This window comes from Schistocerca serialis, chromosome 5 (assembly GCF_023864345.2).
Source record: "Schistocerca serialis cubense isolate TAMUIC-IGC-003099 chromosome 5, iqSchSeri2.2, whole genome shotgun sequence".
Classification (NCBI taxonomy): Eukaryota; Metazoa; Arthropoda; class Insecta; order Orthoptera; family Acrididae; genus Schistocerca; species Schistocerca serialis.
In genome coordinates, this window is record NC_064642.1 from 613,536,587 (window position 1) to 613,549,509 (window position 12,923).

Here is a 12,923-nt window from a genome sequence, read left to right on the forward strand (position 1 = left end):
AATTAAGTAATACCGAAACACTGTTTTGTTTGTGAACTATGTTGTTGAGAAATGTGAAACCAAGTCGCATGCAGTGTGACTGAATTGCTATCCAAATAAAACATATTTGCAGATTTCCCCTCTTCCCGCTCCTCCGACACGTGCAGCGTTGTGCGATGGTGGGGGAAGTGTGCAGCCAGGCTGAACAGTACGATGCATGAGACAGAGCACAGCTCACATGCGTGTGCATGCACATGTGTGGGCATGCATGCATGCATGTATTTGTACTCGAGCTTGTCAAAGGATTTCTTCCAACAGCTAGCAAAGTTTTCATTCTTTCTGTGTGTCTGTCAACAACTCAGTGCTTCTGCTATTTGGTGGGTAGTCTTCTTTACTCTTGGAGTATTATTTTCTCCCAGAACTTTCCTTAGCAAAGTCTGTAAATTCATATTTGCAGTTCCAAATTTTTGAAAAAAGTTGTAGTCTGTAATGAAAATAAAAACCTTGCTTGATTTAAAAATTTGAATTATTTTATTTAAAACTTTTAGAATTGACTCTCTCTCTCTCTCTCTCTCTCTCTCTCTCTCTCTCTCTCTCTCTCTCTCTCTCTCTCTCTCTCTCTCTCTCTGTGTCTCTATTACAAACAGATTTAAAAATGAGGATGAAGAGACTGAAGCCAACAAAAAGCATCTACTCTAATCATTATATCAAAGATAAGTACTGATACTTTTGGGAGTGTGGGACTTTTCCCATATGAATATTTTCCGTTTGGGTATTGACATGCATTTCTTTCATATATTTGTTGACATATAAAGCAGAAAATTAGAATAAAAATGGAGAGGTGATTACTGGAAGAACAAACTTACCTTTATAAGAACAAACATGTAAATACCAATAAAACTGTTCTGGTTAAACAAATAAACAGAGTAAGATGCTATTTTATTTCAGAGCATTTGTGTTAGAAAAGGTTGTTTAAAGAAAGTACATTTGATCACAATAACATGAAACAAATCACAAATAAATAATTATGTTGAGTAATGTTATACAGGTAATAAAACACAATTATGAATGAAGAAAAATATCTGTGTTGATGTATAAATCATTGAATTAAAATACAAGCCTGAAGGAAATTAAAGTCAGAGTTCATATTTCAATGTCTTTACAAGCACGAAGATGTGAATACCAATAAAGCAGCACTTGTTACATAAATACTATGGTCATCCACAAAGTAAGTTCTGTTTCTATTTCTATCCACGGCAGCACTACGATCGCAGTTCTGAGCATGCGTGGCAGTTACTCTGACTCAAGGAGAAGACATGTATGCCATTTTCAGATCACTGCTGCTGATGTGTGTTTTGTAGTGTTTCTTTATAGTGTCAGCCGTAATTGAAAATGAAGTATACAATTAATGTCCTTGCTAAGGAAGTTCTGCAAATCTCATAATCACTAATCCATGAAATTGTTACTGAAAAACTGAAATTTCGAAAACTTTGCTCATGATGGGTACCCAGAATTTTTACTAAACAACACAGGAAACAACGGATGGACAGTGCATTCAGTTTTTGACATACTACAATGAAGAAGGCAATGGTTTTCTTTCTTGGATAGTCAAGGGGGATGAAACTTGGGTATCGTAAAACACCCCTGAAACAAAACAGCAATCAATGGAATGGAGGCACCCTTCATCCCCAATGAAGGTTAAGCCTAAGCAAATCTTGACACCTCGAAAAGTCATGCGCACTGTTTTTTGGGGACAGAAAAGGCAATTTGCTGATTGATTTCTTACCATGAAGCCAATCAATCAATGCACATGGTCACTGTGAGACCATTAAGAAATTGCGCCGCACGATACAGGACAAGCGCCGAGGATTACTGTCAAAAGGTGTTGTTTTTTTCCACGATAATGCCTGACCTCACACGGCGAATGTGACCAAACAACTCTTACGTGAATTTCACTGGGACTTGTTTGATCATCCTCCGTACAGCCCGGACCTCTCTCCTAGTGACTTTCATCTCTTCTTACACCTAAAATCTAAAATCTGTCCTTGGTGGTCAACACTTCAACGATGATGACAATCTGAAAAAACAAGTTACCACATGGCTGAATATGCAGGTGGCAACCTTCTATGAAGAAGGCATACAAAAACTTGTCACGTTATGACAAGAGCCTACAAAATTTCAGAAGCTCTATAATAAAGTAGTTTAACAGTTGTAGATTTTTGTACAATAAATATTTTTTCTGTAACTGTACACGTTTGTTTTATATAACCAAACAGAACTTACTTTGTGGACATACCTCGTAAATAGTGTAAGACACTATTGTCAGGCAGCTGGTTTTACAAAATGGTTACTTGTAAATGATATATACAATCAGAATAACATAAAATGAATCATAGATAAATATTCACAGTTGTAGTTATATAGGAAAAAGACATTTGAACAGAGAAAAGTCAAGAAAACCATTAAACAAATACAGATACATATACATGCTGCCTAATGTTAAACAGATAATGAAATGCAAAATCATAAAAAGAAAAAAAATTAGGAAATCCCATCCTAGAAAATTACGGGAATAAAATCTGTTTGTAGAATATATATTAAAAAAAACACAAAATATTACAACATCTAAACTGACTTCTAATTTCCATGCTCAGTGTATTGAAATAAGAAAGAAAAATATTATGTACTGACAGAAGTGTGTTATAAATAGGGAGGAAATGTTTCAGTAAATCACTAATCAAACAGCCAAAATAGATATGCCGTGCTCAGTTCTCATGCAACTTTGACTGCTCTTTTTGCAGTGCCCACATCAGGCTCATGCTTTATAAGTACCATTTTTCATTACACTTAATCAAAAAATCAATCCAAAATATTCATGCTTAAAGTACCATGACATCATTAACCTTGTGTAAGTTGATAGGAAAGAAGGAACATACTAGTATTCCAAACAACTGCAAATAAATCTATGGAATTTATAAGTTCTATTCATCCGTGTTTACTGACAACAGTTCGTATATTGTACAGAAGGTAACAGTAAGGCACTTCAAATTACTCTCAATAACAGAACTTAAGAAAATGTATCTGATAATTTAAATTCCCCTTTCTGCTGAAGAGTCCTACATTGTTTCTATCTGCGTATGATAACACTGGTTATTGACCTTCCTTTTCTCTCACAGCTTGTGATTTTTCTATTAGCTTCTTCAACTGTGTTTCTCCATCTTTTGGATACAAACTTAGATTGAGTGTTATGACTTTGGTAACTAAATGTTCTTTGAAGATATGCTGAAAGGAAAGAGAAAAGATACAGTTTTGCACCACAGAATGAAAATGAAAAAACTGAAATTCAGGAATGTTTGTCTTAGAAATAATCACCAAACTGTTGCCTCATCAGGAAAGAGGGAAGGAGAGGGAAAGACGAAAGGATGTGGGTTTTAAGGGAGAGGGTAAGGAGTCATTCCAATCCCGGGAGCAGAAAGACTTACCTTAGGGGGGAAAAAAGGACAGGTATACACTCGGACACACACACACACACACACACACACACACACACACACACACACACACACACACACACACACACACACACACATATCCATCCGCACATACAAAGACACAAGCAGACATTTGTAAAGGCCGTTACAAATGTCTGCTTGCGTCTATGTATGTGCGGATGGATATATGTGTGTGTGTGTGTGTGTGTGTGTGTGTGTGTGTGTGTGTGTGTGTGTGTGTGTGGGGGGGGGGGGGGGGGGGGCGCGCGCGCGAGTGTATACCTGTCCCCCTAAGGTAAGTCTTTCCGCTCCCGGGATTGGAATGACTCCTTACCCTCTCCCTTAAAACCCACATCCTTTCGTCTTTCCCTCTTTCCTGATGAGGCAACAGTTTGTTGCAAAAGCTTGAATTTCATGTGTATGTTTGTGTGTCTATCGACCTGCCAGCACTTTCGTTCGGTAAGTCACATCATCTGTGTTTTTAGATATATTTTTACCACGTGGAATGTTTCCCTCTATTATATTCAAATAATCACCAAATATTTTTACACTATTAGCGATCAAAATTCAGCTTTATCTTAACAAGACTTAGATGTACAAAATAATGTAGGGTAGCCAGTTTACAATATTCAGGGTCGTCACATGTTTCCTCAAGTGAAATTCCCTGATATTTCCCCGATTTGCAGACAAGTTTTAGAATTTTTCCCTGACAAATTTGGGATGTCAACCGTAAGTAAAGACATAAGCTGACCAAAAAAAGTAAGGACTTCTGTATTTCTCCCCCGTCTGAGCAAAAATCTTAAATACTAACATCAACATCTTTGGTAATGAACTGCTTTCAGATGGAGAAAGCAAGCCAGATGGTATGTGTGTTTCATTAGTGTGGTGTCATCGCCAGACACCACACTTGCTAGGTGGTAGCTTAAATCAGCCGCGGTCCATTTAGTACATGTCGGACCCGCGTGTCGCCACTGTGTGATCGCAGACCGAGCGCCACCACAAGGCAGGTCTCGAGATACGGACGAGCACTCGCCCCAGTTGTACGGACGACATTGCTAGCGACAATACGGACGAAGCTTTCCTCTCATTTGCCGAGAGACAGTTAGAATAGCCTTCTGCTAAGTCCATGGCTACGACCTAGCAAGGCGCCATTAGCCTTACCTAGTTTGAGAGTTATCGTATAAATGTCTAAAGAAGAACGTTGTAAACCAACAAAGATTAAAGTTAAGTATATTCCAAAGCTACGTATTTTCTTGATAGCAGTCATAACGTATCCTGTTCCAGACTTGACGCCAGTCGGCGTGTGTGTACGCGTGCCTTTCGGCTCCCTTCTCAGTGTGGCGTAACTAGCTTGTTACGCCACAACAATTAGGACCACTGTTGTTATTATTTCAATAAAATGAAACACATCTGATGACAAAAATATGCATTTCCTTGGAGTCACAAGATAGATTTAAAATACCTTCACTGAATTCTGAAATAACCTTGGAAAAAGGTACACCTCTTGAAAGAAGTGTATAAACAGGGTGTATACACTGACAAGGAACAAAAATTCCCGGATTTCCTGGTTAAAAATACATTTTCTCCCAGGTGAAAACATACTTTTTCCCTGTTAACTGACAGTATATTTTCCCTCGGAACTGTATAACTTATCATACCTTCGAATGGTTATGGTTTTATACACGGGCGTAGAATTTCCCGGCGCTTTAGAAAACGAAACTCAGGGAAAAAGACACGTTTTGGAAAGATGTACGCTGCACATTTTTGTATTACGAAAGTATAAATTCGAATTCCACCAAACACTAAATTTTACTTTCGAAAGCATTGAAATCGAGATTGCGATGTGCTTTTGTAAGCCAGTCATAGCTCATGCCACGTGATACCGCCAGCCGATAACAGTGGATATTCAGAGCTTAGGACATGTGATGTAGTCAGCCAATAGCAACATCACTGTTAAGTAGTGCGAACACACAAACAGGAAATGTTAATGGTATACATAAATATACATAGAGTTGCTACAAGAAAAGCACAGCTTTCACATATAATATTGGTTTCTAAGGTTAATACACTGCAAGAGAAGCTAAGCTTTCACATACACTGTTGGTCTTTTATGTGTGTATTACACTTTAAGATATATCACACAAATGCACCAGTAAAATTTCAATAACTACATAAATGTCTGATCTTCTGGGCTCGAAATTCATGTAAATGGCTAGTCATCGAGGAGTTGATTTTTAAATCAGAGTCAAATGCTTTCTGATTTAAGAAATTCATCGTATATTCTCACTCATAGTTCAACTTGCACAAAAGGAAATTTACTTTGAAAGTAATGCTTTTCAAACAATCATTCGCAATATTTTCCTGCAACCTGCTAGAAATAGGTTCGTTTCAGCAGTTGCCAGAGTGTGCCAGGTAACAGGCGCCACCAAGCTTGCGCAGCTATGATGACATTGGAGGCCCGTATGTTCGTAAGTGTTAAACATTAAAAAATCTTACATTATGTCATAAAAGAAACAAGACATCAGAGGATACTCCAAGAGTATCGGAATTTCGTGACCCATACTGAAATGTGCACATTTAAAGTGCACATTTGTATGTCAAGATTCCCAGTGCAGTATGCCTCGAACTGATAGTAAGCTTTTCAGTGATGTTTTCAAGATGTAAATTTTCTTGGAGTACCAGTACTGTATTATGTTTGGTGCTTTATTATGGCATATATATACATGCTAGAAGATGAAAACGTGCACTTGAAATGCAGCAAACAGTTGAAACTAGCCAACAGTGTGGAATTAAACACTTCATTTCAAATATATTGACTGCCTCAGCAGAAAAGATTAATAAAAGCAAATTTCTTTCAAATTGACAAAAATTACTTCACTGTTCTGCAAAGGAATTAACTCTTGACTGTCAGAAATATGGAAATAAAATAAAATCTGAAACTAATAACATAGTTTAGCCTTCCGTAATTACGTGAATGTACTTTAATTCACTTGATAGCTCCCAGCCACTGAAAACCGTTTTGTTTTCATTTGACGTGAGAGCCGTAAACAAAGAGAGAACAGCGAAACCACTAAATGTAAACACGGGTCACGTGAAGATTACCCACTTCCCCACTTTAAGTCAGACTGCTCTGCGCATCAGCCCCGAATCTAAGATATTTCCGAACCGGGGCAATACTAAATAGTGGCGACCCCCACCGGCCCCCTCCCCCCCCCCCCCCCCCAAAATCACTATGTACGCATTCACAAATCAACTTATGAGTCCTTAAGAAATCAACTTAGAATGTGTTTTCACAGCCAACGGCCACAATTCTGTAGCCAGAAGCGGGAGGAGGTACTACTCAACTGTGCATGCACAGTTGTGAGGTCACGCACATCGGAAAGAAATTTGTTGTTACGAAGCATTGCAGAGTCTTCCTTAAGCCTTGAGACATTTTGCTGTTGGCAGACGCTTGTATGAGCACTGTTTTCTTGTTGTATATGGCGCATTTTCTTTGCAATTTAAGTTTTATTTTCATTTTTCCTCTTGTTCATGTTTTACTGCTGCATTATCATTCTGCAGTAGCGGGATACAGTAATACCCTTTGTTAGAGTATCAGTTTTTAGCAGTCAAAATTACAAAAATTTAACTGAAAACAAAAACAATGAAAAATTCCTGGGTTTTTCCTGGTTTTCTCCTGGACGAAAAAATTCCTGGAATTTTCCCAGATCTCCCGGGTCGTATACACACCGATAAAGCAGGAAAGAGTTGTAAACCAACACTATAAGTGACTGCCAATAAAATGTTTTCTTTCAAGAAATATGAGTATATAGTGTACAAACAGCCAGCACTGCCATAATTTTCTTCTTGTTATTGTCCATACTTTCTAATATATAAAGTACTAATTGCCAAAATGTACTACAAGAAATAAAATATCTATAAAATGCCACACTGTACAATGTACTTGCAGTGAGACAGTTGCAACTACTGAAATCCATTGCCCATGGTCTCTAGCCTGCTGAGGGGTCCATGAATAAATGACGAAAATCCACCATATTATGCCACACACAAACAGATCAGGTCTAAGGGCAGATCGGTGAGATTAGATGCGATGGGTAGGGCCTGCACATTAGTGCACGATGGGCTGATCCATTAGAGGTACCTGCAGAAATGGCTTGCATTTTGGTCCATCACAGGAATCCACACGTGTGGCCAGCTATGCATGTGTCACAGACTGTATGTTGATGAAATGAGACCTTGGTGATCAATCCATACAACAGACAACTTGCGCAAATGCTTGAAAATCAATATTAATGAGAGTAGGTAGCAACTCTCCTTAAAGATGATCTCTGAGCCACAGACAGGCACGTAAAAAAAGACAATCACACTCTCACAGCTAAATTTTTGACCCATAGCCTCTGTCAGAAAATTACACAAACAGCCGCTGCGTCAACAATCTCTGAAAAATCAGATCCAAACAAAGCACTCCTCATGCCTTCCTGCATCTCGTTGGCAACTGCTAAGATAATGGCAAGAAGTGGTGGCAGCACTGACTGAAAGCTGAGGGGAGTGGTAGGAAAGGGAAAAGTAGTAAGAATGATGGACTGGTGAAGCGTGCATGTTCTCAGCTGCATCCAGCCAGCGACAATGCAAGACCTCTCAGTAAACAAACCATTTCATCTACTAAGACAAAAATGAGATTTTTTCCAGTGTTTCTTTTTTTCAAATTTCCCCGATTTTTTCTGACATGTTTCAAATTCCCTGATATTCTCTGATTTCCCTGACTTCCAGAACTTGTTGCATCCTTATCACTGATTTTATGTCATCATGAGAAACATATTATGAACAAACTGTGTCACATATTTTGTGATAATGACATAATACCATGATCACATTAACATTTAAACACACAATAATATTTATTAAAATAGGTTTTTATGTTTATTTAATACCATACTGTGTTTTAATAACTATAAGATGCACTTTTTTCTTTGAAAAATTGCCTCCAACATTCAGGTGCATCTTATATGTGAAATTAATATAAATATGTAAAGTGTTTGATTTAACCCTCCGACAGTCTCGCATGTATCTATGAGATACATGACCTACTTTTTCTCTAATATTACCGCAATGAACAGTGGTAACGGTTTGCTGGCCCACGACATCTTGTGTCATACCTTTCTTATTGCTTCACAGGAATTTCAGTCTTATCCCGATACTGACAAGGTTATCCATGAGTCAGGTGTGGGAACGTGTACTGCCTGTATCTCTCAGATACAGCTCGCCTACTTGGGTAACACTTTGTCGCCGCTAATGACTGCAGCTGTTGCATTGTTTGCAGCGTACGCAAGTTGGCAGTTGCGTTGTTGTCTTCTAAATGAAGCAACGTTTCGTTGTAGCTACATGTACTCTCTTTCAAAATGAGTAAACGATATGATCTAGAAAATCCTAAGGATTTGGAAGAAGTTCATTGCCTTCTTCTCGACGACGAGGTGTCCATTGGAGATGAAGACGATCTTGCAGAAACTGATTCAGAAACCGAAGATATACTCGAAACACGATCTGTAGACTCAGACACAGATCATGAATTTGATGAAGAGGAAAATAATGAAGCGCAGGAAACTGATGAACATTACTATTTTGGTGAGCAGAAGACAATAAATATGCTTTCAGATGTAATAATAACAATATCTAATAATGGTGTAATGTACTTATTTTTTTATTTTAGGTAAGGATGGAACTAAATGGAGGAAAGTGCCTTGGAAAGCAACACAGACATGGCCTCATAATATACTAACCAAACTACCTGGGGTAGTTGGAGATGCAAAGAAAATGGTAACTGAAATTGACAGCTGGAGCCTATTCATCAGTAATGATATCCTAGATCTAATTGTGGTCAACACTAACAGGTGTATAGCTGATCTAAAAGGAAACTTTGCTCGCGAGAGTGACTGCAAGGACACAGACGCAATCAAAATAAAAGCCTTTCTTGGCTTGTTATACTTTGCTGGTGTGTTCCGTGGTGGGCGACAGAATGTTCACGACTTCTGGACAGCAGATGACCTTGGTCTGAATATTTTTAGAATGACCATGTCCGAAAAACGTTTCCTGTTCCTAATAAGATGCGTTGGTTTTGATGATGGAGCCACAAGACAAGAACGGCGCAAGACAGACAAATTAGCAGCCGTGAGGGAAATGTTCACCATGTGCTTGAATAACTGCGAGACACATTACTCCCTCGGTCAGAACATCACAGTTGATGAGCAGCTACCAGCATTTCAAGTCCGGTGTGTATTTCGCCAGTTCATACCATCCAAACCATATAAATATGGCATCAAAATTTTCTGCCTATGTGATGCCAAGCTTTATTATACTTACAACATGGAAATATATTGTGGATTACAACCAGAAGGACCCTTTCAGAATAACAACTCTGCCAAAGAAGTAGTTCTGAGACTTGCCGAACGAATATATGGGACGGGTAGAAACATTACAGCAGATAACTGGTTCACTAGTTTGGAGTTAGTAAGAGAAATGCATAAAAGGAGACTGTCGTTTGTAGGCACAATTAGAAAAAAACAAGAAGGAACTGCCATCGAATTTCGTAGCACCAAAACGTAGACAGCAATATGATAGTGTATTTGGCTACAGCAAGAATGAAACCCTTGTGTCGTATGTCCCGAAAAAAGGGAAAACTGTAGTCCTCCTTTCGATTATGCATGTATCGTCAAGTGAGGTTTCGGAAGGTTTAGAGAAAAAACCAGCAATTATTCTACACTATAGTGGCACCAAATCTGGAGTTGGTGTAGTTGACAAACTCTGTGCAACCTACAATGTAGCTAGGTCAACAAGAAGATGGCCTATGGTGATTTTTTTCCACCTGTTGAACATTGCAGGCATCGACTCAAGAATTATTTTCTTGGGCAACAAGAATAAATACTCAAATCGGCGCGAGTACCTCAAAACTTTGGCTCTGACTCTACTGCAAGATCATCTCAAAAGAAGACCTCTTATTATGACTCTACCTGATGATATAAAGTCAATGCTACTGAAGTACAAATCTAAAGGAAAAGAGCAAGAAAACTCTGAACAATCCTTGGAATCAGAAAACAAGAAGAGAAAAAGGTGCCAGTCATGCTATAGGGAGACAAAAACGACTTGTCTCAGCAAGTATACATGTGAAAAATGCGGTACACATCTTTGTTTGCAAAAGCACGCAAAAATTATTTGTGAAAAATGTCTTTCTGTAGAGGGCAATCAGTAAAAAGAGACATGCTTTGATTAGTTCAATAATTTATTTGTATCTATAAGAAAATCAGTTTTTAAAAGAATTTCATGTACTTCTCCATTACAAAATGTCAAATATTTCTGTTAATTTGAAAGTGTAATGAGTGTGATGTTCACTTCAGTATTTGTAAAATCTGTAACAATAAAGGTAACTGCAATTTAAAACAAAAACAAAAGAAAAAGAACCTGTAAACAAACAAAAAAACCACAAAAATCGTCGCATGTATCCACGAGATACATCGCGACTAGTGGCGTCATGAAAGTTGACACACCTGCTGGAGGGTTAAAACCCCGTGCCAGTCTTAAAAATGGCCACATATTCAATGCCACAGGAAACCTAACACTATCTGGCAACACTGGATTCAACTGCGGATAGCAGTGTATCAATGCAACAAAACTGAGTTGCAGAGATTCACAAGCTTACCAACAGTCTCCCTCCCACCCCACTATCACAAACCCAGAACACTGTCTAGCCTATGATGCATCATTACAGTCTACAGTGCCAGTGAAATTGAATTGAATATGGTTTGCGTTATCAGTAACAGTACTATATTTTTGTTAGTAGTAAAGTTTCGTAATGTAAAAAAATAAAACATATTTATATTGTGATGACTATGAATTGAAAGTAATAGTGTATGCATAAGAACATGGAAACAAAGCAGCATTTCAGTCCTCCACCAACAGAAAAAACCATTCGCAATTGGCAGGATGGTAAAGATGAACTGGAGGGGGAGGGGGGGGGGGGGGGGGGGGGGGGGGCGCGGACCCGAGGAAGTCTTAAATGTGCAAATAGAGGACTGAATGCAATATAGCCACAACTAGATGATGACGTACTGAAATGGATTCAAGGACACCATCAAAATGGCACTAGAATTAATTAAAAAATAATGGAAATACATGATCAAGTTAACAGTACAGTGGACTTTACGGGTGGAGTTGGTTGGTGCTACAGGTTTATGAAGCATCATGGACTTAGCATGCAAACCAAAACCAAAATATCTCAGAATATGCTACATAGTATGAAGAGAAAATATTATCTTTCTATCACTTTATCATTCAACATTGGAAAAATAAACAGTGTGGAACCAAGCCACATAACAAATGTGTACAAAACTCCTATGACATCTGATGTGCCGAACAGCACAACTGATGCCACGAAAGGTGCTAAACTGTAACTATAAAAGCAAGTGGACATGAAAAAATGCACTACACTTTCGTCCTTTCAAGTTGTGCTGATGGTACGAAACTGAACCCAATGATCATTTGCAAGCACAAAACAATGCCAAATCCTTCTGAAACACTGCTGGGTGTTGTTGTTCACGTACATGACAAGGGTTGGATGGCTGGGGCTGGTATGAAATTTTGGACTAACACAGTGTGTGTGAGAGAGAACAAGGTGCTTTATTGAAGAAGATTCTCTTCTGGTGTTAGATCAGTTTAGTGCTCATTTGAAAAATTCTGTGAAAGAGAAATTGAGACAGGGAAATGCAGAGCTTGCTGTTATTCCAGGAAGACTCACTTCACAACTGCAGCTTCTTGATGTCTCGATAAATAAACCATTTAAAGTTTATATGACAGAGAAATGGAACAAAGGGATGTTGGATAAAACCCAACATGAATTCACACCATGTAGAGCTTTAAAATGACCTACAGTCAAACAAGTGTGTCAGTGGATAAAACAGTTGTGGTCTAGAGTGAGAGAAGACATTACTGTTAAATCTTTCAAGAAGTATGGCATATGTAATGCTCTTGATGGCAGGGAAGACCATCTTATATACGAAGAGGACAATGATGATGAAGAAGAGGAAGAAGGAGAAGAAAATTCAGATGATGATTTTCAGGGATTTTGAAGGTTAGTTTGGTATTATAAACTACGATTTTTTTTTTAGTCTGGCTTTGCAAATATATTTTAAGAAAGAATCGCTCCCATGAAAGTAAGCTTGCACTTTTCTTGCATGGTATACCGCGAACCATGGATGAAGGACAACAGGGAAATATTCCATAATTCTAGATTTCCGGAAAGCATTTGACACAATGCCACACTGCAAGCTGTTAATGAGGACGGAACAGGTTTTCACATATGTGAGTGGCTCTACGGCTTTTTAAGTAACAGAACCCAATACATTATCCCGGACGTCAAATGTTCATCAGACAAGTGTATCATTGGGTGCCTCAGGGAAGTGTGGT

At 38.4% G+C, this 12,923-nt stretch overlaps 1 protein-coding gene across 1 annotated transcript in view; it reads right to left on the minus strand.

The window, feature by feature from the left end:
* Positions 1-2,698: 2,698 nt before the first annotated feature.
* Positions 2,699-12,923, minus strand: part of LOC126482135 (structural maintenance of chromosomes protein 1A-like) — a 297,330-nt gene continuing 287,105 nt past the window's right edge. Inside the window, exon 16 of the mRNA XM_050106111.1 lies at positions 2,699-3,261. Coding sequence (XP_049962068.1) covers positions 3,130-3,261 — 132 coding nt within the window. The 3' untranslated portion in view covers positions 2,699-3,129. The remainder of the gene's footprint in view (positions 3,262-12,923) is intronic.